The sequence below is a fragment of the Anopheles maculipalpis genome, chromosome 3RL (genome assembly GCF_943734695.1).
Source record: "Anopheles maculipalpis chromosome 3RL, idAnoMacuDA_375_x, whole genome shotgun sequence".
NCBI lineage: Eukaryota > Metazoa > Arthropoda > Insecta > Diptera > Culicidae > Anopheles > Anopheles maculipalpis.
Genome location: NC_064872.1, coordinates 74,573,830 through 74,601,819, shown reverse-complemented (window position 1 = coordinate 74,601,819; position 27,990 = coordinate 74,573,830). Strand labels below are relative to the sequence as shown.

General features: G+C 42.7%; 1 protein-coding gene across 1 annotated transcript in view; it reads right to left on the bottom strand.

The window, feature by feature from the left end:
- Nucleotides 1–26,396, bottom strand: part of LOC126563636 (cuticlin-4) — a 38,987-nt gene extending 12,591 nt beyond the window's left edge. The window contains exons 1-4 of the mRNA XM_050220280.1: nucleotides 26,295–26,396; nucleotides 9,485–9,545; nucleotides 5,480–5,525; nucleotides 656–888 (exon numbers count right to left, since the gene is read on the bottom strand). Of these exons, the coding sequence (XP_050076237.1) occupies nucleotides 656–888; nucleotides 5,480–5,525; nucleotides 9,485–9,526 (321 nt within the window). The 5' untranslated portion in view covers nucleotides 9,527–9,545; nucleotides 26,295–26,396. The remainder of the gene's footprint in view (nucleotides 1–655; nucleotides 889–5,479; nucleotides 5,526–9,484; nucleotides 9,546–26,294) is intronic.
- Nucleotides 26,397–27,990: the final 1,594 nt, after the last annotated feature.

Here is a 27,990-nt window from a genome sequence, read left to right as displayed (position 1 = left end):
CGTAAAACCGCAATCATGTCATTCGATGGGGATGTTGTCAGGTTTTCTGCTAGCCTGCCTGTTGCCCATAAGTCAACCAGGTCACGACACGTTTATCCCATTCCGAAATACCACTCAAGGGCATCCTCATCATCGTCAGCGTACGTCGCACACACAAAAAGGTTGGTTTTGTCTTATCAAACATCATCGCGTCACATTTATTCCTCCGTGATGGACAGAGCCGATTTGCATATTCACGCTTGACATTGACATCGTACCACGTGCATCACTCTCGCAGGGAGACGACAGGACGCTGCCCTGTAACGTTGTGCAATCGATTAGTTTCCTCACCGAATAAAATTCACTGATGCATACGTCGAGCTAACGCGCTGTGACCTCTATCAACACTCTAATGTCATTTAAAACATCCGGGACGCAACTGCTTGACGTAAGCCTTCCTACGCGAGCGAGCTCAAAACTAGTTCCTCGGGGAAAAGATCCTTGTATGCGATTGATTAGAACTTCAACGCCTCGTCGAAAATCCTATTTCAAATACACGTCAAATGCGTGTGGGTTGACACTCTCTACCTCACAAATATGAGCTACACCCACCGTGCAAAAATAGCTCAAGAACTCGTTCTTAACGACGACTGTCTAGCCCTTCCCTCACGCTTACCGTCTCGATCGGCATTGTATTACAGCTCTTCAGTGGCAGTTTGTAACGTAGCGGTCCTTCCTGCTCGTGGTACTCGGTAAGGCAGGTCGAATTTTTCGCCAACCCCTTCGGATACACCATCCCGCTGAACTGACCGTTCAGGTTGGCCGGTGCATCCTTGATGGTGATCAGCATCGAGCCCGATTGGCATTGTATCCGTACGGTCGGTTCCTTGGTGAATATCGTCGCCGAGCCTGGAAGAAGAAGAAAAAAAGGGTAAAGATTTTTGTGCTTGGTGTGGTGATGGCCAGTGTGATGCCATTGAACTTTCTGTCATCCCACGGGTTTTGCTGTACCAGAGTAAGTTGAAATTACTACCAAGAGGTAAGCAGCTCGTGACGATATTAATCTTGCCCGAAGCTATCGACCACATTGGCGACAGCTGTATTAGGGGTTCGTCGTTTGTGGCGCAAGTCTTTTGTAACGGAACATCAACATTGCTGGCCAGTTGGAAATACGACACGGATGAATTTTATTATTTTAGTCACTACCTTTCTTTCTCTCTCTCTCTCTCTCTCTCTCTCTCTCTCTCTCTCAGACGACTTAAAAAAAGCATCCACATCGCAAACACAACCACATCAAACGTATCCGAGAGCCCGGTTTTGCTGGTGCGATTCGAGTTCTAGCCTTGCGCCTCATGAACGACGCCATCGTTTGCGGCTTTATTGCTCCCATTTATTTTAATGTCCAAGCTGTTATTGTATCCCTCGGTCCAAGCGTATGTGTGCCTATCTTCCGAACGTTCCAATATCGAACGTTTCCTTTATACCCTGGCGAAGGCAAAAATCACCCCAACAGGCGAAAGATGGGGCGACTCGATTATTGTTCCAAAGCTCACTACAACGCTAGAGCCGCCTCCCTGGTTTGCTGGAGTTCGGAATGGAACGAATGGCAGAAAGGTGCGGCAGAAAGGTACAAGAATGGAATTGTATGTGAGCTTCTGCACATGGACACTTCTCAGCCATTCGCGTCATACAGTCCGCCACCGCGGGGTTAATATTGTACACAACACCATCCCTTAAACGGGCCTTAAGCTGCAAAGACAAACGAGAGAGTAAGAGCGATATATCACGTCACGGGATTCACCACCAAACGTGCCACTGTCGTTGACCGCGGTGGTACCGGGCAAAGTTCAATGAACGTTCTACACGAATATTGAATTACTTTAACCGTGGGTCTCACACGTGTGCACGTGTGGACGGTCGTAAGTGTGCAAGTTGTTCACTTTCGTCTCATGAACAGTAGTGGTTCTTGTGCTTGCATGCGGACGATTGAAGTTCCTGTTGTTCCTGATTCCTTCCCTCATTAAGTGACCGTTTTGTTGGTTTATTTTCTTGCACGAAAATACTTTGAAAACGGGAGGAGGCATCTGCATTGCCACTGAGAATGTAAAAGCTATGTCTCGACATATTTACGATGCCTCTGTGCCCAGCACAGTGCATCCAAAGTCATAGTGGGAAAACGAAAGCAAACATTTGGAATAAAATTTCTTGCTAGCATGAATTAAGAATTTTTATAAATTAATTTGAAAACTTTAGTGACTTGTTAGTTCAAATACTAAGTTTAGCAACAACAAAAAAGGCGAGTTTATTTCAATCAACTTAACCAAACTTCAAATTATTTCTCTAGTATCACCCCTGCATGCATGCCCGCTGCGCAGTGTGCCAAGAACGAATCTGATCATTATTTCTTCCTACAACCTCCGGTTGTGCAGATAGATTTACGCATTTAATTAGCGCCTTGTGCAAAAACCCTGGGACGATACCCATCGTTAACGGGCGGTGCAATCTTGTGCAAATGTTTCCAGTTGCAATTACGCGATTGCATTCCCGAAGGTTGCATATAATTGCTGTCTGGTGGAAATGCGGAAGGATCAACCCTAGCGTAGGGACATACGTGAAAAAAGGGACTGTTGCAGGAAAGGTTATCTTCTGGTATGCAGATAATCATGACATAATCGCATCGCACACTGGAGATAAAATTTACATCCTCATAAAACGGAACGCTCACGCCATCGTTCGGTCTGCCTGTGTGCCCTTCGTTAAGCATAAATCAATGATGTGATAAGATGAGATATTTTTACAAGCATCACCATCTCCCAAATGGGAAGCATTTTTTTTTATAACCTCACTTCTCATGGATCATTTTATGACCTACGCAGCTAACGGGGATTTTCTTGTATTTTTATCGTTTGCCCTCTTTTGCATTTTTTTTTTTGGTTCTCTTTTCTTTTGCCATTGACCGCAAAGCATGGTTTATTATGAAGGCTCGCCATGTTTTTGTGTCGAGAAAATGCATAGACATAACAACAACAAAAAACCAACACGTAACGACACGCACCTAGAACCTAGAACACTAAACGAAAACGCTTGTTTTGCACTCATTTTTCACTATCCGCCGTTCCTCCAGCACACGGTAAGTGCAATTTGCAATCGCTTTCACCTGGACAGCCTGGTGCGTACGATCAGCAAACGATCGCCTACCCGCTCATCTCCGGCGGTTTATGAAAGTGTCTAGTGCGGCTTTTCCGAAATAAATTACCACGCGATTGTGCCGACTCTGCCCACCAACTGGAAGCAAACTGCGTCCAGGCGGGCGAATAGCTTCTTCTCGCGTGAAGTTTTTTTTTTCCTTCATGGCCCGTGGGGGTCAGCTTCATCCGGCTAACAGGGTTCTAACTCCCGGTCTAACCGGGAAGTCCGTTCCGTAATGGATCGTTAAAAGTGGAAGCTATTTTGAATGAAGCCGCTGCCACAGCATTTAGCGCCAAAGCAATAGAAGAATGTTATTGATTTATGCGCTGAAGGTGGATAGGAAAAAAAAAAGGCGAAAGACCAGCGAACGGGAAAAAGGTGCTTCTTTTGGGGAGTTTCACTAACGGGAATGCATACACACACATTCTCGGGGGTTCTCTAGTTGTGTATATCTTTGAAAGCTGAGTGAGAAAAGTCTCACCTTTTTTCTTCATTGCTTCGCATTATAGACTGCAAATGCTGCAGCTGTTAATGGAGAGTGGGATGCAACAATCACGTACCGTTTTTTTTTTAATTCTCGTATCATTACAATTAGGAAGAAAGCCTTTTCTTGTTAAAAAAAGAAAACTATTATGCAGGGATTTCCAGATAATTTCACATTCATAACAAGTTTTTTTATTCACTCAAAGCCAGCATATGATAGGATGATACTTAAGAAAATAAAAACACTGTTTTGATATGATATGACAATAATGTTCCATAATTTAGAACAATAATTATTTCTGCTTGAGGTAGATACTAAAATAGGTTTGGTAAACAAACAGGAAATTTGTTCTTTAACTGCTACTGCTAAAAAAAACATGGCTTGAGTTACAGAATATCCCAAGTTTTTATTTATCTTCGAAATCGATTGCAACAATACCACTGTTTCGTTTTACTTATTTGGATTAAAATCTTTCATTAATTTTATTTTGAATTAAAATCATTATATTTGATAACGACCCGCAGCTGGTTTTAGAAGCAATTGCTTCATTCGGCATTCTGTCCCTGATGCTTAATGTTGTTCAACTTTCTTGACGTGTATTCCCAAATTCTTAAGTACAACGGGCTCAAATCGGGATACGCTTCAGGCCATTAAGTAGATGTACTACTGAAACAAGACCAATTTTCCTTGCATCATTTATGAACCATCAAAGCTTCAGGCCTGTGTCAGGCCTCCATCGTTCTGATTTTTCTTATGATCTTATCAAAATTCTATATTTTATTGACAGTTTATTGATAGATGGCAAAACCTTCCGAATTAATCGGATGGTTGAAACAAAAACATTTTTTCGGAAAACTATGCGATTAAATCGGAACGTTTGAGACTTACGGCCAGGAGCTGAATCCTGTTGAAAGTAAAATCTGTCTTTTCAAAACAGAACTTTAAAGCAAGGTTTAAAGGATATTTTTGTTTGGTCAGAGGTGTTTCCAGAGTAAACAACTTTTCGTCAGTAAAAATAATATTGTAGCCAACGTGAGATTTCAGCAGCAAGCGAGAAGGTCTGACTAGTTGAAGCCATTGCAATTTTCATGCGAGTGGAGCTAAAACGGGCTGTATTTACTCCGAATAAATAGAAAACTAGTCAATCTCGCTAAACATGCTCATAGGTTTGAAGGGCTGTGATAGAAGATACAATACAGGATAACTTGAATAAATGTATCACTTCTTTTTAGGCACCCTGTATCGTAAAATGTAAATAGGTGTTTTTAAACATATTCCAAAAATTCCATACAATTCTTTGCAGCCTAATCTCTAGCTTCACAATCCTTCCAATTTGTATGCTGTAGGGAGTGTAGAAATTTTCATCTCTCTCAATTTAAGTGCACGTTACCTCGGGTGAGCTCGGCTGTGGATGATTTAGTGGTAAGGAATACTTCCGAAGTTGTTGTCTCACTGGTTCCAGAGGATTAGCGCCTGCTTGGAGCATGTCTCCAAACATCTTTTCATTAAGTATTTAAACATTTCAAACTCATCTAACAAAACCGTGCAAGCGATAAAAACTCTCTAAAGGTAAAGGCAACATACACACTTTCCCAATAAATCAATATGTGCTTCCGTTGCTTTGTCGTTACTTAATGATGATATTTCTTCCACCAAAGTTCGTTCACTTTGGACGCAATTACATCACCAACAAACAGTCCAATCTTTGTCACATGTACTTCTCAACTCCCGGCAAACGAAAGACACCTAAACCCAAAACATGGACTGTTGTGAAAGAAAAAACAGCACCCAAAAGCCGGACGGTCCCAACAATTACAGCATACTTACGCTTCATGGATGGAATCTGCGCGCCATGTGTGAAAGTTGTTATTGTCTGTGGAAAAGAGGGAAAAGAAAGTAAAAATGGGTTTTGTGTTAGCAGAAGCGTAGCAAAATTGTTCGTTTTGTGTTGTGTAGAAATTGGCAAACGTTGGATAAATGCTGTCGTAAGCGAATAACGCATGGTCTGGTGGGAGAGAGGAAAGGCGAACGTGTGTGTGCGAGGTCCAAGGTGCGAGGTGAAAGATACAAGATAAGCTACACGAACGTTGTTTAGGATAGGTGCAAATACATAAATTTTCCCTCCACCCAATCTGCAGCTTGTTCACTCACACTCGGGATGGGAAATCTCCCGCCGAACTTCACGGCAGGAATCGGCACATCTTCCATTTTGAATGTACGGTTATAAATTTTTAAACCGTCCACAGTATAAGTTGAAGGTGTCCATTCAGTTTTTTCGTTCGGGACTGGGAATTGCTGTCAACAGGCTTGATTTGCGAACGATTTGTGCTAGAAATTATGAGACACCTCACAAAAAACAACGCTCTCTGTCGAGCTCCAACTCTAGCAGCGTGCTCTAGACGTCCAGTACAACGCGAGGAGAATAATGGTTACCGCTGTTGCTACTGCTTCAATCGGGCCCCCCTGTTGGGGTGGTAATACCATTTATTTGAAAGTAGAAAAACAACTTCTTGCTTTGCCTGTACACCTTCGGGGAGGAAAAGGGCACCGCAGACCGCATCGTTGTAACCAACTCGCAACAAAACCAATCGAATAGGACGATCGACCAACACTAAGCAACCAAACGCGAGCTTTTGCTGGACAACGGTGTCGTGTCGTGTTGTTTCGTGCCCATTTTTTATGGAGTTCTTACGGTCTTTACGGTTTCCGCTCGCCCTTTGAAGGAGGCAGACTAGACACAAGCCTGATACTTATCGGTTTTGAAGTTCACGACATCGTCTACAGCTAACGCCCGACTGCAGCTTGGCATCGTTTGGCTAAAGTGAGTCAGTGAGTTACGAACCCGGACGTAACCGCCTGCCTGCAGTACTTCGACTTTGTTGGTACTGTGGGCACAATGTGCTCAAAGTAGCGGAGAAACGTTATCGTATGTGAGTGGCGTTTTTCACTTGGATATGTCAAAGTACCAAAGCTAACGGTACTGGGCCTTCGATGGTAAACCCATCGAATGGCCCTCGTCAGACAACCCACACCGCCAGGCACAAGGGTTCTGGGTCAAACTTCCATGACTGTGTGGTGGTTTCTGGCCTGGTGGTCCTCGCCCTCTTTCTTGTGGAGCAAGGCCCACAAATCGAACGCACCGTTGACGTCCCAAATGCAACGATCACGACTTCTCGACTCTTGGTCGAGTGGAGGAAAATTAAAATAATAACAATAATAATATACGGCATGATGAAGTGGTACTGAGGGAAAAATAAATTGTTGTAAGCGTTAGTCTCAGGCGTCGTTCAATTGTTTCGTTTGGAATGCTACAATCCACAACATCGAGACTCTCTTGTTCGATTGAAGTTCTAGCGACATTTTGCTACACTCATGTGATCATTATTCGAATGACCTCTTCACAACATACGTCTCCACTAAAGGTCAGTTGAGATCTTCGGAACTCTAATAACAGGTCCATTTTCACACTACATCCAACAACATTGCGCCCAGCTGTGGGGATGTAAACGGTAAAAATTACGACAGTCTCCTAATTGCACTTCCCGGTCATGCTGCAACGTACGAGAATCCTCATCGTAGCAGAATCTGGTGGAGCAATTACTTTTGCCGAAGACGCAACACTACGCCACACCATGCGATGAGAGAATCACAGTTAGAATAATGAACACAACACATGACTCATCAAATTTTTGCAACCTTCCCTCTCCTATACGCTGGACAATGGAGATCCACGCGCGCGCGCGCTCGAGTTCGTACATTCGTGTGGAAGATCCGTGGTCAAAGATGGGAGGAACATCTTCGACTCTCGCTCAATTCTTGAAGATCATCTTCTGCTGCACAGTAACAATAGAGCGTACGATTGGGAAGTCACGTGGGCCAAGCGCCTGGGTAGGGCGTTGGGGGGAAAAAATGGACGTTGAGCTCAACCGGTGGGCCCAGGCCCAGCCGAAGGCCAGCTGTTCACTTACGTAATGTAACAATGTAGCCAATTTGCATCAACAAGCCACGCACCACCACCACGCTCTCGTAGCGGCGTCGCTACAAAGTGTGTCCCTCGAGGAATTGCAACCCCTAAAGCGAGTTTTTTTTTTTATCTCCAGCGTGTTTGCTGCCGTTTGCAGGTCATTCTAGCTTTAGGAAGAGCTCACAACTGCCGACTGAGAACCTCATTACACCACATACCGTGCGCGGCTCGACAGGTGAAAACATCCCATCGTGCGCATGCAATTACTGTCGACACTAAGACTCAGCGCGGTTTAGTTTCGCAGTTGGATATCGTCGCTTTGGTGCCTCCCTACGTCCAGAAGCCAAATGGAGTAATGAAAACGTACCTATCTGCCGCCATATTGGGACGGTCAGTTACGTCAGAATTAATTCGTGGGGTTTGGAATTGCTGGTTTAATCTCGCCCTCGACTTGATCGCTCTTTTTCTCCCGCCACAACTGATAAGCGTTAATTTGAAACGTTGTGCCAACCGTACAAGGCACCGGTGACTTTGGATTGGAATTCTTTGGTCCTCGTCATTTTCTGACAAGCCCGTAGAAACACGTCCAAATCCGCATCAACCATTCCATATCAAGGTTGATAAACATCGGGATTGCGAAACCCAGCGGTCTAGCATTCTGCTTGAGCAAACGGTAGAATGAAGGATGTCCAAAATATCTCGCATCAACATGACATACGCGTCACAACTGCCCCGGTGCTCCGGTGCTTGATCTTTCCCATCGCATTTTTCGGCCCATTAACACACGACGTCATGTTGCCCTACTTTCGAACAGGTTAGACATACAAACGTACGCTGCCGAAATTCTTCTCAGCTCCACTCTAACTCCAGGGAAAGATTCTAAGAAATCCAACCAGCTTTTCTGGTGGGTTTTCTGCTACGTAACCACCATTTAGGCGGTTGTTTAGAAATTATGTGTATGTGTGTCTGTGGAGGACGCTTTCCGCAAGGAGGGGAGTCGTTCTTAGCGGGATTGCCAACCTTGCCCTTCGAGAGTTGGGTGGTAGTTCGGTGGGATGAGTTATTTACATATCAAGACGTCTCTGTCCCGGGTGTAGTAGCAGGAAACCTTCTTAGAACATGCAACCGAACGGCATTCCAGCAGACAAGACGAGATTGAAGTTAGACGACAGTCGACTGACAAGTGACGATCAGCTCTCGTTCGTTCTGGTGCCTGCTTTCCTTGGCTTCGCCAACAGTTGTACCCGGTGCAACAGGCATGATGGAACAGTCATGAAGAGTCGCCCCGTGTTTGCCAAAACGACCACCCTTATTGTGCCTTTCGCTCGCTCAGCCCAGGATGCTCGTACACACCCGTTCGCAAACAAGTTCCCAATCACGCTACCGACAAACGTCCGCATGATTGGGAGCCCCTGCAGCACCGGTGACGACGTTGTGGATTGATCATTATCGTCGGATGCTCGCGTTTGCAAGACCCGAACGGTGATTGGAAGCGACTTGTGCTACTAGTCGTCGTCCTTTTTGCGGATGCTTATCGCGATCTGCGCTTACAACGGGACAACTCTCTATTTTTTACTGTTACGCTGGGTATGGGTGCGCTTCCCTGGGTGGCGTCTTGGCGTCCGAAGCGCTGACTTTAATTGACGTTCCAGCTCGAGACGATCGATTCGGTTTGGACACGCAACAGGAAATTAAAATTACACACACACACACGGGTACTTCAACCCGATCGTCACTGAGAGAAGGAAGCCGCCGATCGTGCATCGCGTCTAGGAGTTTAATGAATTTCAAAATATGGGCCAACGGTTGGACTTTCTTCCATCGATCAACAAAAATCGATTCGATCGATTTTTCCTGTTTTCACTTACCAAAACGTATAGTATCGTGCTAACTATCGAGTGATGCTCCATGCTGATTTCATTGAGGTGTCTGCAAATAGAGAAAAACAGAAGGAAAAACAGAAAATGTAATTAAAAGTTTGAAACACAACTTTACAAAATAAAACAGTGCTGCAAATTGTGTGTCGGTTGCAAATGAGCTTAGCGAAATATGTGTGTTAAAATCCGAACCAAGAGAAAGCTGCTGTCTGTTGTTGGTTGTTCTTTTATGAAATTAGATTTGCCCGAAAGGAAGGAAAAGTCGATCATTTCCTTATTTAAAAGAAGATGCAATTTGCGGGGAAAGGCCATTTCTAGCTTGGTGCAGAAATGGAAGTTTGTCTTATGAATATGTAAATGTTTCGACGAATACACAGTACAAAAAAAAATGGTTAGAAAGGCCAATGAGTCAAATGTAGGTGTTGATCTTTCTAATTTGGTTTATATTTAACCAGTTGTAGGATGCACAAATGAAGTGTTTTAACAGCTGCATTACTGTTCAGCTGATTGACACAGGGAACTAGAAAGAAAATAAATAGAATACTCACATCAACGCTTCGATCAGAAGGCTGACCATTTTAAGGCTGAGGCTTAAAATTAACCAAACCACTGCTTAAATTAATGTTCATAAGAAATCGTCGAAACGAATCCCAAATGAATTTTATAATTTTGATTGATATTGTGAATTTTCCTAATCGATCTTTTTAATTTACTTTTTATTGGACCAGTTTCTGGTGCGACGGAAATAAAACGGCTAATCTTCTAATAAGTAAAATATTCCAGCATTAAACATATGCAAGAGAATACGTTTAATTTTATTGCTCTCGCCAAACAGAACGATCAATTAAAGTATCTCAAAATAAACAAGCCACAGAAAAACCGAGGAACGAAACTCCAGCATCCTTCGCCGTCATCCGTATCTGTTTGATGACATTCCTTCGCACCCTGTTCCGATCCAACCACACGGAACTGGTTTACGTCCAAGCGACAAACTTTCCGCAAAACGCAGATGAGATCATCGACAAATTTCACCCATTCCAGCCCGTGCCTGTTTGAGTCGTGTTGCGAAAAGCCTTACCAAACTTGTCTTGCCTGATAAAATTCTCCACATTGAATAATGCGTTGTCATCGGCGTTGTCGTACGTACGAAGCGGAAGCGATATCGCGTCTGTGGCAAATAACGTTTACTTCGCACCAACGGAACCGGTTCGATTGCTATGCTTGTGCTACATTCGGAAGTAGGAAATAGGAAGCAGGCAGTTTTCTTTTCGCTATTTTTCCTCAATGATTTTATTTTCTCGCACTCGCCTTCAACGACTGGCTCCATCCGTCCCTCCACGCGTGTGTGAAGCGCAGTTGGGGAATCATCCATTATGTTTTTTGTTGTTGCCACATTTCCTAAACAAGATGCGTTTGGAAGCGAGTGTATGCGTGGAAAATTTATGCAAAGCACTAAACTCGCACGAAGCAAATGCTTTCACCCCTATACGAGGTGGGCTGAGTATTTGCTTCCTTTTTTTTCTCCAAACCTTCAACGGAGCAGCTTGTGCAGCATCTTGCACAGCAGTCGATCGGAAACGTGGCCTTTCGCGAATACATGTTGGGTGGAAAAATAAGCTCACCCGGTACGTGTTGACGTAACAAAGCACAAACAACTGGCAACGTGCGAGTTGGAGGTTACGTCTTTCACTCATCTCTTGTGTGGATGGATGGGTGGAAAAGGCAGCCACCCATCAATCGACCATCAAATGCACACGCACGCGCACTTCAAGGAAGTGAATGTAGGTGACGATGGCAGCCGTTTCCGTTCCGACTGTTTCGTTTTTTTTTTTTTTGTTCTCTCCCCCATTTGATGTGACTTAATCTGTTTTTCCTTCACACAGTAAAACGGTTTCCGCTTTAACGTATGGTGAGAGTTCTACGGATTTCTTTTGCTACAGCACGAGAAATGGCGCCTTTCGGCGCTCAAGGTTCTTGAGCTCGAGATGGTTTAAGCCGTTGAGCCACCGAGCATGAAATGGAATGAAATTATTTCTTCTCAATTTATGGCTGTGCTGAAAACACGCGCAAAACCCCTAGCCACAAGTCGGGGATGGGAATGTTTTTCCTCCCCTGCCGCGCAGACACTGTAAGGCTCCCCGGCATGACACATAAATCATGATCTGTTGCAAATGGACGGACAAAGGAAAACGGTTCGCTGCACGGTTTTTAAATACGCCCAATAAATCATTGCCGTAAAGCGGCTACACATTCGCCAAGCTATCCCCGATCAAGTGAAGCATTCCCGATCTGATAAAATGGTTCTTTTTCATTGAACGGTGGCAGGGTTTTCCCTGTCACGGTTTAGGGCAACAGTTTCATGAATCTTAGGCAAAATTATTTTTATAAGAAATTCTGGAAATTCTGGAATAGTGTGAGGTTTGATAAAAAAAGTTTATTCATTTGTATATTCAATGACGATTTTTTTTCTTTTTTAGTGTACAAATACGTGTACATTTGAATAACTTCAATTGAATAAGTATTTACAAACCAATACGGTCAAATGGTTCATCGTGAAGTGACAAAAAATATTTCCTATGTTCATGAATAACGATGAACTTGGAATTGGCTAGTAACGATTCAAGGTAGCTAGGTGATTTTTGAAGATTTTCCATATTTTTTATGCTTCGGCCCATGATGTTTTTATTGGTTCCTCAAATATTGTTGTTTTGTGTTTTTGATTCAAAAATATGTATGTCTTCATTCGACAGCTTTTGCCAAGTTATCTGTGATTTTTTTAACAAGATTAGAATAAGATTGATACAACAAATCTACAAAATTCGGCTTATCGTTGATAAACCATGACAAATCTAAATAATCCTACTGTGTCATAATCATAATCATAAAATTTCCATTCTATAGTAGAAAACCCTGCAAGCTTTGCTTTGACCTCTCGCTCAACATACAAAGACTGCTGGAGTCCACGATACCACCCCAAGATCAGACACGATCGCGAACCATTACGCTGGACAGATTTAACTCTCCGAACAGCCTACAAAACGGTCACCACGGTCGGTTGTTTGTGGCTCAAACGGTTCACCAAACCTCATGTCGCCCCCAGCGCACCATTACGGGACATAAAGCACACACACGATATGGTACAAGATGGAGCACGATCTTTTTTCCTTTTCCAGAAGTTCCTTTTCCTCTGCTCCCATTGCGTGCGACGGTGGTGTATGAAAATCAGCTTCATCCACGGTACGTGAGCTTAAAAGGTGCATGCCCTGGCACGCCCGTACCGCGGAATGTTTGCGCGCTGATTAAGCGAGCCTGTTCGTGGAAAATAAGCGGCTTGGTGCTGATCTGGTTTTGTTTTATGCCAAACATGACGACATGATACGCGCTTTAGTGATGGTTCATCTTAACGTTTACCCTCTTCGTAACGAATCGATTGAACTGCACACTCAATCGATCGTTCATCGGCTTTCAACCCCCAGACAACCCTGATTTGCAAATATTCATAATAAATAGCGTACGACCTCGCTGGTCGTAAGGCGAATGAGTGAAAGGCGCTGCTCTTGCTGCAACAAACGATTTAGCCGGTGTGGGCAGCTGAGGGAAAATAGCAACGCAATCTAACGTTATGGCACGTTTTACAAATTAATTTCTGCCATCCTGGCTTTTTCAGCAGGCTCGTAAATTCCATTCCGCGCAAAGTTGATCCATGCAGACACATCGGATTTGAAGCAGATTGAATAAAACCCCCACCCTGTCATGAAATTGCATTTTAATGCATCACTTTAAAGGGTGTGGTGCAGTGGAGCCTTATGGTGGATACACCACACAAATCTAGCTTGCCAGGAGATGTGCAAAAGATTTACGAATGCGTGAAAGTGAAAGGAGTTAATGACTGGAACCGAAGCCGCGGAGGGATTGAACGGGGTGCGACTTGGATCCGTTGTGGGGCGTTTGTTTGCGGTTCCGGGCGGTTCGTTCGCTACAAACCTCACCAAACCGACCATTTTCGCCGCTTCCTTTCGGAAATCGAAAACAATCCGCTGCTGATGGTCGTTATTGTACTTTTTTCCTACTTCGTTTGTGCTTTTGTCTTTCCTTCTCCGTTGGCTGTGTGCTATTTATTGCTAGTTTGTTCGACAGTGAGGATGATTCGTTTTGGGGGAGGAATGATGTCCACTCACTGATTTTAGCCTTTTGCTTCGTAAAGCTTATGCAATAGGGCTTGTTTTCTCCTGTTTGCGACAAACTTGTTTGCTTTGTGTATTTGTTTTCATCTTCTGAAGGCGTTAATTATAGTTATCGCTTTTTTGTGATTCCACTACTAATTGAATTGGAAGTTTGTTATTTCTGGTAGATCTGAATGATTTGCTAAATTGAAACAGTTATCCAACGCAATTAAGCACACCATTTGGGAAATTTTTAAAACTTTTCAAAGGCGAAACATTGTACAACTAACCACAAAGAAGCATAAAAAATAAACGTAAACATAAGATGGCTTATTAACCGAGTATACCCGCGATAAGGCAAAGAATAAGGAGGAAATGCCTTACCTATATGATTATAAAATTAATTCAACACAAGCGATGTTGACAATACGGCACTGGACCGTCATAATCAATTGTAAATAACTTAATAAATAAATAAATAAGATGGCTTATTCTTTATAAATACTGTGCAGTGCAACAAAACAAACTTGCAAAATCAGACAATTGAAAATTAACTTAAAATTCAACAAGAATAATGAAGTTTCAATAAAATACTCTTGTAAATTGTACATAGAACCTCGAAGCACATACATTGTTAGGCAAGATATGATACAAGTGAACAAAAAAATGAAGCATAAAGCAAACAAATAAAGTTAAATATATAAAGGATGCATAAAACAATAACACACTGTAAAAAATAACATAAAAAAGCAAAACAGGACGTATAAACAAATTTATCCAAAACAATAAAAAACAAACTGGAAAAATAATTTCTAAAACACATTCAATTTAATTGACAATACGGCACTGGAACGTCATAATCAATTGTAAGTAAACATTCAATTTAATTAACTATAATCCGAAAAATATACTTGTAATAACATTGATAATAAACTACTTAAAAATAGTTAGAAATTGGTTCAGTTAAGACTTTAATACAGATCTTTTTTAATTGATTTTATGTGCAATCCAGTATAAATTAAAATGTCTATTTCCGTTATTATTATTCATCTTTATTCTACTTCTATTAACATGATTTTTTCCATTTTAATTTGGGAAACCAAAAAAATATTATTTAACAACTTAAGACAGTTTTTACAACAAATTGCTACATAAGTTCATAAAAATTATACTAGCTGTAAATACTGTGTTAAAATACCGAAAATTAATATGTTACTCAACACCACTGCCAAAAACCATCTGCGATACAGTTTATCCCACCCACACTCCACGATCAATTATCGTACCAGCAAAACAACGAACACTACTCTAACCCCGTCCCATCTCCCACGCGCCACTAGTCACAATTGTCAATTATTGACATTTTTCTTTCCTGCCCCAAGAGCAATGTGCAAAGTAAGTTCGTTATTTGTAGAGACGCGCGCACAATCTCTTAAACACAAACACGCTCCCAAATGCCGTGCGAATCCACTGCCTAATAGTTCTGATCCATCCCTAGTCGGCGTAACCCCGCAGTGCCCTATAAAACTGTGCCTGTGTGCGCGCTCCGTTCAATGTCAATTTTAAACATAATTATGATGTGATTTTGCCACGAGATGAGATAATCGTTCGGGCGCACAAGATGGACGCCTGCTGGGTGCGAGCGCATACCCGTGCACGCTTTAAAGCCTTTATAATTGTCATGAAGGCCGAGCCGGCGCACCGACAGATGCCGCTTTAAAAGTGCAAAAGTTTTCCAGACTAAAGATCAACCACAATAACCACCATTACGGTGGTGGAGGCTTGGCGTCTTCGGTCTTCAGCCGCCGCCATGATCTCATGCGTTTGTGGCTAAAAATAATGCCACTGTCAACCGGCGCGGGTTGATGATTTGCGGGAGTGTGTGTGTGTGTGCCTTTCGTATGGCTTTAGGGTTCGTTTCTTTTTTTGTTTTTGCTGTCCATCCTCTTAATCATAGTAGCATATCTTTTGCTAAGACAAAGAAAGACAGGCGGACAGACAGATGGACGGACAGATAGTTTCTTAAGGCGATCATAATGGTTATTCTTCGCTTTAGGTGGCCTTTACATTGGGACGAAAATTGTGGAGTTCATCGGGAAGGGGGAGTGTGAGCCTGACACACAACTTGTTTAATTACTTGCCTTCTGTTTACATTCGTAACAAGCATTGCATTAAGCGGATTTCATTAGATCTTTTTTTCTTATTTTAGTAGATGCTTCCTATATGAAATATTGTATTAAATTTCCAATATTTCATGAATAAAAACCTGATTTCTATTAACAAAAATGTAATGCAGTGAAATTTTTGCGTTTGATCAATCTTTTTCGCAGCAAATATAATTTAATTTTGACATAAAAATCAACTCACTTATGAATAAAATGAGCATTCTCTTCAACAATTATTTCCATGTGTCTAGAATTCTAAAGGTTTCAAATCTATGTTGAGGCTACTTATCTCTAAGAATTAAATTTGCATTCTTTGTGCAGCATTTTCAATGAACGCCTCTTCTTTACTGTGTCTTCAGTGATGTTCATTTGTAAAAAAAATCATTAGTGGGGTTTATTAGATAATTCCTTCTTAGCTGTAGGTAGTTCGTTTAGTAACGAATAATTGCTTAATTTTTGTTGAAATCTTTGTTGAATAAATAAGTAAATAAGTCAAATGTTGAATTTTTAAAACCTGATTTTATTTCGTCATGGAATGCTTTTTCTTCCATGTAATTGTTTTTCGATTTGTTCATTTCATTCCAAAATAAAAACCAATCATCAAACAGTTGCGTAATCCATCGAAAGAATTCGTAAGCGACAAAACAACGAAGCAGGAAGTCGTGACAAACAGTTCCCCCCGCCGTCTTGATGAGATCCGGATGAATGCTTTCCAAAACGCCCAGGAAGACCCCCAGTAGTCCCGCTATAAGTTTTTTTTTGCTGCTTGTTGCCTGTCTATGGCTCCTCTATCGTGTCAAGATTTATGACATCACCGTCGCGCGGTTGACGCTGATGGATTGATCACCATCGAAACCGTTCAGCCACGGGTGTTGGCGATAGTCACTCGGCTGCATAATTACAACCCGTTCGATGCATAAGCAGCTCTCGTTCCGGAAACTATCCGGTCACATCGTCTAACAGTACTGTTGAGGGACCGTTTTTTTTTTCGTAGCGTTGCTCCAGCCGTTCCCAGATTAATCGATCGAACGGGCCGCAAACAGCGATACTTGATTAATGTACGATCGCCTAAAGCGGCTAGCCTGGCCAACTGTTCGCGTTCTACAATTAGCATTCTTTGCTGCTCGCCACAACCACCGTACCGCGACAGGGAGTTAATGATAGCTTTTTTCCCTCCCGCCGAGCTGTCTACTTTATTTATTGGCAATTCATGTTTTGTCAGTGACGCCACCAGTTAATTGTGCCGTACAGGATGCGTTTGCATGAAGCGCGAAGATGAGTTCACCTTCTGGGTGATCGAGGTGGTCATCGGATGGCAATAACAATAGAGGGGGAAAACACACACACACACAAACATGCACACACTGTGCTTCTTTAGTATCTTGCAAACAACTTACAGCTTCCTTTCTGAGCTGTCTGTATTAATACAAGCAACAGTCAAAAAAGCGATATTTTGCCATAACGATAATGATGACATAATTGCTGATCTCATCGGGATCCTTTCGCTTCCCGCAACCAACCACAACAATGCGCATTAATCACGTTGATCACTTTCAATGCGCAAATCTTTTACAAAGCTGCTGATGGTGATCCATTACACAGCACTCGAAATTGCCTCAATTTCGATGTGTGAATTTAAACGATCGCTGAACAATTGTCCATGCTCGTTCGGTCGATTATTTGCACACGCTTAGCGCTCGAGTAATTGCCCGCGAAAAAACGGATTTCATCAAACACTGATCAAACACAGTCGGGTGTTTGCCTGATTGCAGATATTTATTCCACCATTTCTTTTATCGCATACGAGTTTGCTTCCACGCGCGCATTAACGTGACACCTTTTTCCGTTGCGTAATAGAGCAATTTATAAACACACACATACAGTTCGGGTCATGCAGATCGAAAGCAGTTTCCCAAAAATGGAGATCATTTAATGATATGGAATACTGGGCGGTGGAGAGAAAAGAAAAACCCCGAAAACCCCTAACCAATTCACCCTCACTATGGATAACAGATCGACCGAGTCCCTTGCCACCCCGAACACAAGATGACCTCGCCAACCTGTTCGAAACAGATCACGCTCACCAAAAACCAAGCGAAAAAAAAAGCCACCGAAAAGGTTGAGGTGTCAAAACGAAACGGTGATTCGTGCTCGCCAAAAGTGGGTCACCTTTTGGATGACTTTACAAAATTGAATACTGTCCCCTTCTTCTGTTTTCCTCGCCATCTTTTACCCCCGTCACCGTTACCTGTTTGGTGGCTTCGAGGAATACAAGAAAAATCAAAATTCATCACTGTGACGCTCATTCTACAGCGGGGACGCAGTAGCTTCTCCAACAATGATTAGAGGCTGTGCCGTTATCAATCATACGATCATCGTTTTTCTGTTTCTGTTGGAGTGATTTGATCTAGTAATCTGTTTTTTCCTTATAAAACCAGACCTAATTTGGCTAGATTGCAGCACCAAAATCGACCCAGTGCCGTGCCACGTAATGGTGAGAATTTGGTCTAATTAATTCCGTTAGGTTGCTTTTGTATACCGACGGACAGTTATTTGTACATGGTGCAAGAAGAATGAGCCTTTCCAAAATCTTTAAGCTAATCTTGTCCCGTTTCACGATGGTGACTCTTCAGAAATAACTACGCTCAAGTGCCGCGAAGCTCTCAAGTGCTCCTTTGGTTTCCTTCGTTTTACTCCCAGCTCTAAAAGCGGGTTCGTCGCTTACCGCAATCTTTTGAATCTGTATATCACACACCGAAGCATCAGAACTTGTTCGGCTTAAAGAGGCGAAACAGTTCCCTTTATAAAAACCTCAGCCTGGCTTTGATCGGGCCTACAAAACGACCGGTGATCCGGTGATTGTATGTTAATTGCAGATACAAAGGCAAGCAAAAGAGAAAAAAAACAAAGAAAAACAGCAAATAAGCCCAAGTCCCAAAACTATCGTCCAGATCTGTGCGATCGAGCCTGCATGGTACACATCTCGGAATCCAGACACAGTGTAACGAATTGAAAATTCCTTTTAACCTCCTTCCCTTTGATCAACGAAGGCTCTTTCAATGAGGCACCAACACAGTATGAAAATTTATCGGGAGCGGACTAATATCTACACAAACTCGGTACAGTAGGTACCCGAGAATTAGAACGCATCGTGTTTTTGTTGCGATTTTCTACAGTCTTTTAATAGGACACATAATCAGGCGCGTGCCTAAGGTGCGTTCTATTTTGTAACAAAAGAAAGGCGGCGAAGACAACCAAGACAAAATCGTGTGAATGAAGTCTCTTTTTTCCTAACTGTATCATGGAGAAGCAAAGGAAAACTTTGTACTTCGCAGTACAATGAAAATGGATGGTATGTTAAATGGGCATGATAATTGTGGATGTATGGTGCGTAGTTCTAAGCGCTAGACACAGGGACTGAGCGTCATATGGAGCATGATGACGATAGTAATGGGAACATTAACTACCGTTGTGCGTAAAATTGATCACAAAACTAGATCAATAGGGATGGAGTTAGAAGAACATCAGGGAGAAGCTGATGTGATGTACCCTTTTTTACGAATAGAAAAAACTGCAATTGAGTACGAAAATTAAGGATTTTTGTATAAAATAAAAAATGTTCGATAACATTCTATTTTATTTTATTTAATAGGAATGAACTGAGCCCATAAAGTATAATGTACTGAAAAACTAGGACCCGAAATATTGAACATATTTCATTGTAAAAAATGCAATAAAAGATATATAAAAACCACTAGAAGAAGTATTTTAATCGATTCAACAAGTGATTTTGATCATAATTAATGAAACTATGCCATATTTAATAATGAAACACGATTATAATTAACGCTTTTACTATTGAGAATGAAGAAACTCTATAAAATATTGTATTTCTTCTCAGTAAACAATCACAGCGACAGAAAGAAAAAGGTCTCAATAAAGTCTAAACGCTTAGCTGCACCTATCTTCAATCATTAATCGTTACAAATTGCTGCAATAACATTATTCACTTCCCAAACCTTCTCACTAACCATAAATATTGCTATAAGTAAGCCGATCGGCATGTAAGACTACATCTCGCAGCCGGTAGTCCAAAGATGGCCGACAACTTTATCGTAATAAAGCTTCCCCAGCGCACGGCCAACATAAACCATCGACCAAAAGACGAACATCGGTTGACGGGCATTAGCATAGAATTCACATTTTAATGCTTCCACCTCACCCGTCCAACTCGATACGGCAGGAATGCTGACGAAAATGTGTGCACCAGCCGACCATTAATTGATATGCAATCCCCGTTACGGCACTCGACTCAATCCCGCTTTTCTGCGATAAGAAAAGTGACACCCGGACGAGATAGAGCAGCGAATCGATCGTTCTTCACAATGCTTCTAACACGGTGCACCGATTTGATGAGGGATTCCGCCCCGTCGGCCGAAACGTGGGCAAAAGTGGAGTGGAAAATATTTAATCCCACGATTAGAGCGCTATAATTATGTTGCTTTGCCGTTCTGTCTGTTACGTTTGCTGCTCTTGGTTGCGTTTATTCTAATTGATTTCTTTTAGCTTTTGCTTCCTTTGCGGCTATCAGTCCCAAAAACGATTCATTAAAAATTTAAATATTTGCCAAATTGTTGTGATCCTCGCAGAAATTTTGCGCTCGTACGACCTACAACTCCTTCTGGCCACGGACCACGGCGGATGTTGATGCTTGAAAACACATTTCTACAATTTCCATCCCGGATTCCACCGCTCCATTGTGTGGTTCTGTAGATCGTGCTGCTGATTTACTTGGCCAGCACCAGCAAAGGAATAAATTACTGGTTTCGATTCCTTGGACGCTTGCTCTACTCATGCTGGATGTGCAAGAAATAGCAACAGAACACAGACCAGTCGCAGTAGTACAAAACTATAATTTGTTAAATTTACAACATTCGCAACACTCTCGTCTCGCGTCGGTAGTAAGGCATCCCCCACAATAACTGGGCCACTCTGCTTGGGCAGTCTAATGAGCATTCGGGCACCATTTAAGCAGAGGCCTTCTCGACTCTTCCTGCACAAACACGGGCCCAGCTTACCGTCAATAATTGACTCCGATAGGGCGATTTTCCTTTTTGATTTGCGGCAGCGTTGCACGTATATGATCGTCGATTAGTCGTGACCGACCGAACGGCCCCTGTAGGTCGAATCTAAACCGATCCGAATAGACAAAAGCCTCTCTTGTTCTCTCGTTCTTTCTAACCCTCGACTATCTTTAATTTGAGCTGACCTATTTTTAGTGTTTTCCTCCCTTAACGCGCGCGCGCATCAAACAACATGAAGGTTCGACCTTCCCGGACACGAATGGAGACTGGATCGATCGATCCATCGATACGATCGGCTTAAGATTTGAAAACATTTTTTTTATTTATCGAACATCAGTAAAGAAAATGTGATGAGCAACGTGTGCAGCCGGGTGAGGTTGTGATTTGAAGAGGAAGCAATAATTAACCGCAAAACGTGAGCTCCATTTAAAAGAAGCGTAGCCTCGATCGATCGTCATCCGGAGTCGAATCCGAAAGACACCGCGACACGGGAAGGGAGGATGTATCGAATTGATTCGAAAATTGCTCTGTCCTCGTTCGAAGCGTCTGGGTGATCTCTTTCACAATGAAAGATTCTTTTTTTCTTCTGTGGTTTTGTTTGATTTATTTCGACTGAAAAAATATTAAACTTTGTCAGTTCGTGCGCTATGCGAGCATTGAAATCTTTCTAGTCTGTTTCTATGCTGCATTTATCCTGTGGCTGTACACCTAAAGCTGTTTCAATGGATATTAAATACCGTAAGAGTGCAATAAACTTCCCATCCTAACCATAATACGTTGTTGATCGGTATTATCTCACCTTATGCTACACGGCTAACCACTCTAGACGCGACGCATTCCCAAGGTCTTCCCCCGGCGGGGGGAGTGTTTGTTTGGAAAAAATTCTTTCACACAACGCCACGCACAATCTTAAACGCACATCTGGTGAAAGCTTTCCATTCTCAAATCATTCACAAGTCAGACAGCCGATGGGGCAGCCGAGTACCACAAGCTAATCTAGCGGTACTGACTACGAGGCACTAGGCATTCGGTTGGGAAATCAGATTTCAATTTATTTTCCATTTGCCCTGGCGATCCGGTGTGGTGGCTACCCTTTTATGTTACCTTCACGCAACTACTCACACACAAACACATACATACGCTGGTCAATCTAATGCGTATGGAGTCGTATGGCGAGCGAAGCAAACCATACGAAAAGTACGTTTGCTTTCAATGACCTCGGCGTACGCCAATGTAACGGATTCTTGACTCGACCGTGTCGACAGCCCGGTTGGTTGGCTGGCCGGCCACGGGCATGCGTATGTGTATGGGTGCTGGTTAGATGTTTTCTATGCTTCCTCCAGCGGCTTGCGGGCCGTTGCTACTGCACGATGCTATTACTTTTGGGGTCGAAGCATTTCCCCGGGTACGGTGGACGGTGTTGGTTGAGAAATTCAACGTTCAAGCTTGCTGGTGTGCTGGTTTCTTTTCGAATCATGACGCACGATCGCATCCTTTCGAGGGTGATCGGTGATAAACATGCGGATCAAGCATCTAGAGATTCCGAAAAAGAACGCACGCTAAATGGGTTTTGTTTGCATACAATAGACTTCAATGCTGGTAAGCGACGAACCTCACTTTTAAGCAAAGGTGATCGTTTTCTGGTTCGACTAGTGTTTATCGAATATCACAAGCTAATCTTGTTGTTTGTAAACTTGCTTATAGGCAATTTTAAATCAGATTATCTTATAATTTAAACCGGTTGAAAATAAATAAAAATTAATGTAAAATGAAAATGTTTGCTTCAAGTTAACCTTAATACGTGTAAGCGACGGATCTCAATTCTCCCTAATGCATTCAAGAGTTATTACTTCACCCCGCCTTAATAGCTTCTTTATGTAGAAACATTACATTACATGTTAAATACACTCGACCGCTTAACCTGTAACAGTTCACCATTGCCAAAACTCATGTTGCGGTGTGAATTATGCCTAGAAATACCATTATTTTTTCACATGCTGGAAAATGCTCACCCCATTCATTCGTTCCCATTTGCGTTTTAGTGCAAAGGTTGGTTGGTTGGTTGCGAATTACCCGTTGGCATGTTTCTAACCCCAAACCCTCGCCATAATGAACCACCGGCATTTGCAATTTGTTTCACCTCCAAAGCATATGTGCTAGGCTTTGGCGATCTTCGGCGTACGGTGTACAGGTATCAAGGGGGGAAAACAGAAATGCGAGAGGCTTTGTTTCCGACTGTAATGAAATTAACGCAATCATCACACCATCCATCCATCCATCCACCCTGGCGTGGCGAGCAAATGAAGTAATTGAAGTCTGCGTATTCTTGCCACAGTTGGCGATCCGAGAATGATCTCGCATTGCTTACTCCTACTCGTGATCGCTAGTACAAACGTACAACAGCACACACAACCATGCACATGTGGCGTGCGTTAAGAGAAGGCGAGAGGTCACAGACCAGACCGTGGACCGACTGGAGGAGTTAGAAGCGGCCACGTCGCCTTTAAATGCATCTCCATCATCAACCAGCTCCATTCCGTGACGGAAGTCAGCTGAGGCTTGGTAGCGTGGGTGCACGTGAGCTTCGAACGCCTCCACACAAACGTCGACTCCCCCGACATTAGCCCGTAGTCGAACGATGACATCATGCTACACGTCCGAGAGATAGAGCGAGCGTGTGTGTGAAGGGAAACGTAAAGTCCATGAGAGTTGAAGGTTAACGCAACGCAACGTAATGTGTCACGTTGACGTGAGTTGAGTTTACTTGGGGAGTTCGTTGTTGAATAAGTAAACGGCTATTCCCGGCCCAGTATGTGTATCCTCCCTGAGAGGATGTTGGGTTTTTCTTGCGTACGGTTGGATTTTGTGTGGGAGCACTTACATCAAATTAATCTTGCTGTACTCCCACCACACAAGGAAGACGAAGACGTTCTTGAGCTGGGCAATGAGTGTGCGTACGGGGATAGAATCAAATTTTCTCTACACGTCAAATCTATCCCATCAAATTGTGACTCATACAAGCGACGCAAGACAACAGAATTACGCCATTAAAGTTCGTGAGGTGTGTTACTAAAGTATGCCTTTTTTATTACTAAATCATGCACGCAAATTCAGCACAAACAGACACCCCATCGCTCACGACTTTGCTATTTCAACGTTCGCACCTGGTGCCTAGATTTTATGGTGGCCAATTTTCTTATAATATGATTGCCCCCCCGACCTTGCTCTGGTAAGGGGCAGTGCAAGTACTTGAAAGGTGATCCGCAAGGGAACTTCTAAAATATCAGAACGACCCGCGGTGTCGGTGGAGGGAAAAAAGTTCATGGGAACTTACCATGAATGGGGCTTCTTACACGGACCACGAAGGTCGGTACGGTTGGCCGTTGCTATCTCTTACCATACACAGTTATGCTTAATTTCCCATTACATAACCTCAATATGGCTGTTTTTCCTCCCATTTTTCTAGCTTTGTTCCTGGCTTCGGAACAAAACGAGGTACACACATGCAATTCCGGAACGCATGCCACAGCATGTGCGGATTTTCCACCCGATCGCATACATATAACAAAAAAAAAAAACATTGGGAACAACGGATAACGGCAAAAGCGCAAGGGTTAAGTAGAGCGAGGAAAGTGATGCCTCAGGGATTGGCCGGGATCTAGATTTGTTTAAAGGGTGGAACTGGGAAAATCTCCCACCATTCCTAACTGCAACCAGGTGCCGTTATGCTCTTTGGAACATCTGCCGAATGACGTAGGTGATGGACACAACTGTCGCGTTAATATGGTTTTTGTTGCAGTCTTCAGACCCATGCTTTTTATTATCTGATGGCTCAACAACAACATCCTGCTGGATGAGGAGTGTTTTTTCGCACAAACTCTAATCATCTAGCGTGATAAAATTATACGGTTTCATCGTGACTTCGTGTCCGTAAATAAAAATGATCCGAATCATCCCTATAAATGATCACTTCCGGATGTAGTGGCTTGGCCTTGGCAAGCCTTGGCAAGGGAAGACACCACCGAACCGGTAGCTCATGTTGGCGAGATTTAGCATCGATCGCGGGTCGTGCCAAATGCTGCGCCACGTTAGGTCATCTGCTGAGCTCATCCTCAAATTATTCCCAACGGATCGAACGATCGGCTGAATATTGAGGCATGATTGAAGTGTATGCTACAACAACAAAAAAACAACATCAACATCGACATCCCTTGTCCCACCTTCTACGGTCATGTTGCGGCCAGGAAGAGTTAAGAGAATCGTTGAACTATTAACAATCGTGACGTCGGACTTTACAGAGCAATGGCACCGATCAAGGTAAACTGTTAAATATCAGTTTTATCTCTAATCGAATGCTTTTGTCGGGGTCCTAATTTTAGACTATGCTGATTATTTGATGTATGGTAAGCTTCTGCTATTAACCAAATCATTGCCAGCTGAAACGAATTGTCTATTGAGAGCATCTAATGCCTAGGCCCAAAATGTTCCCAATAAATAAATTATCTGGATAACAACTGCAGGTAACTAATAATATGATCTTACTATTTGCCTGTTGAGAGACTTTGAATGTAGCTAAAAATATTTTTTCTTTTTCTTCTGATTTGGCTCTGCAACATCATCACATATTGTTTTGCCATTCTAGGAGCTTTTGATTTTAGTAAATGATTAGTCAGTCTTGTGTGCTGAGGCTTAAAATACACTACCATCAGCTGTTTTGGTTTAGAATATAGAAGTATGGTAATGTTCAATACAGTGTCTCGAAAAGATCCCACTAAATAAGTAGTTTTCGTAACAACTGTATGCAACTGTAAAGATAGTCTTGCAATTTGCCTGTTGAGAGGCAAATCTGCCTAATAATTCAGTCAGACAAAAGAGTATTCTTTGGCTCTGCAACCTCATAAGGTCTTAGGCCGCCATTTCTTGATATCTTGATTTGATTTATCCGTAGCTTGTGAGTCAATTTTTTGCGTTCGAGAGCTAAAAATGCAGTGTAAATTTTAGTGATATTGGCATATATCACTTGGCTATTCTATTGGCAATAGAAGAATTCTATTGGCTTTGAAATAGAATTCTTCTCAAATTTTAACGTTATGACCGTTGATAATCTCCCTCTAAGGTTTGTAATATGCTGCTTCAAATCAAGCCTGGTCATACTTCAGCAAGGAGCAACGACTGCTAATCCATCTTGATTCTGAACGACAATCAACTATACCTTCAGCAGTAAAAATAAATCAAGCTTTCCGCTGGACTTGGGCGAAAGAACAAGACAAATTTTGGAAAGGAAAAAACACAACGCACCCGACAGCAGCGCCGTTCGATAACCGGTAACCATCTTGACCGATCTTGGTACAGTGGACACAACTAGCCTGCTCACTTACAAGATACTTACTTTCCACTTTGTCGAGGTTATGCAACGGCTTGCGCACCAAAAGCAAACGAACACGGGATGGTGATCGATGGTGGCAGTTTTCTTGCCGTGTTTTCCTTGTTGCGCTTGTTGGGCACGGTCGGTTCTCTTTCTACTGTTGCCGACCGTTTCGTTTTTTCGATGAGCGCACGATCGCCGCAAGGGCCGCTGTGCCGAGGACAGATCGAAGAAATCCTGTTTCGGGGTGTCCTCCACTCACCCTGTCACTGAACGTCGGAAAACCACTCGAAAGGCGGCTCCTTTTACTGCTTCTTATCGGTGCACACATACACTTACATACACACTCAATGCACTTTTTTTCTTCTCTCGAAAATGCACACCACAGCCACACACACACACATTCGGTTGTGCACAAGGATTAACAGCAGCACTGCACGCACATCGCTACACCAAACACATTTCCTTGCTGCTTTTTATTTATTTTTTTTTTTTTGCTGTTTCAAACCCGGCACGGAATACGAAACGGAACGGAGGGAAAAAAAGGAAAATAAATATTAAATTATGAAAAATGGGTTATTGCCACTCGAAACTCCCAAACGAAAACTCAAGCAAAACGTGAAGAATTTATCGCCCCAGAACGCTTCTCGCACAACCCACCAAACGGAACAGGACAGAGTACACACGCACTTGTACGACACACACCACGACGACAACGATATCTTCAAACACGATCTTTTGTCAGCCAGACCGGACGGTTAAAGGCAAACAGAAAGCACGCAATCCACATCGACTACACCTTTTAGGTTTGCGTTCACCGAAGACAAATCTCGCAAGGCACATATTCTACACTGCTGCTAATGCTGCTCCTGCTGGCGACCAGCCAGATGTTGAGGGAAGTTGTGTTTTACCTTCGATCGCCGTTGCGTACCAGCGGGTGACGAAATTTGGAATGAATTTTTAAACACGATAAAGGCGAGAAGGCATCCACAAAAATCTTATCCTAAACAACAACGGAAGGACGATCGCCACAGGTGAGATCGCCGAACAGCGAATAGTCAAACGTATTTAATAACTTAAGCTTCTAAAGCAACAACAGAAACTGCTCTATACGTTCGTTCGCACACTTCGCGGTTACCAATAGCTATATTGTTAAAACAGGAACACACACCGAGTGGGCCGCCCAACAACGGCACTGGGGCGTAGATCGCGAAAGAACCAAAGTAAAAGCAAGATAAAAGGCGCAACAAACTGTGCGCAGATCGACTTACTCTTTACCGCTACGAGGCTACGGACCGAATAAGTTTGTTGCGTTCGTTCGGGTGACTTCAACGCGCCCGCAGACCGGAATACCTTGAAAATGTTGCTCCGCTTACCGTGCTTAGGCACGTTGGAAGCGGAAGAAAAGTATTGATGTCGATGTGGTGAAGCTTTGAGATTAGGAATAAAAATACAATAAGAAATTAAAAGCATCATCAGAAAACTTATCATTTATTTAGTGCTAACCATGTTCAGATCTCGTTTTGATACATTTATTTACCTACAACATTTCTATTGCTACCAATTAAACAAAAATAAACAACCAAAAATAGCAGACTTTTTTTTTAATTAATACTAAAATTACGAACCAATTCTAAGCTCTGGTTTCTGGGGTTTTACGTAAAAACAAGTTATAGAGCAATGTTTTAAAAAAAAAAAATTTGTTTTCCGTAATTATTCT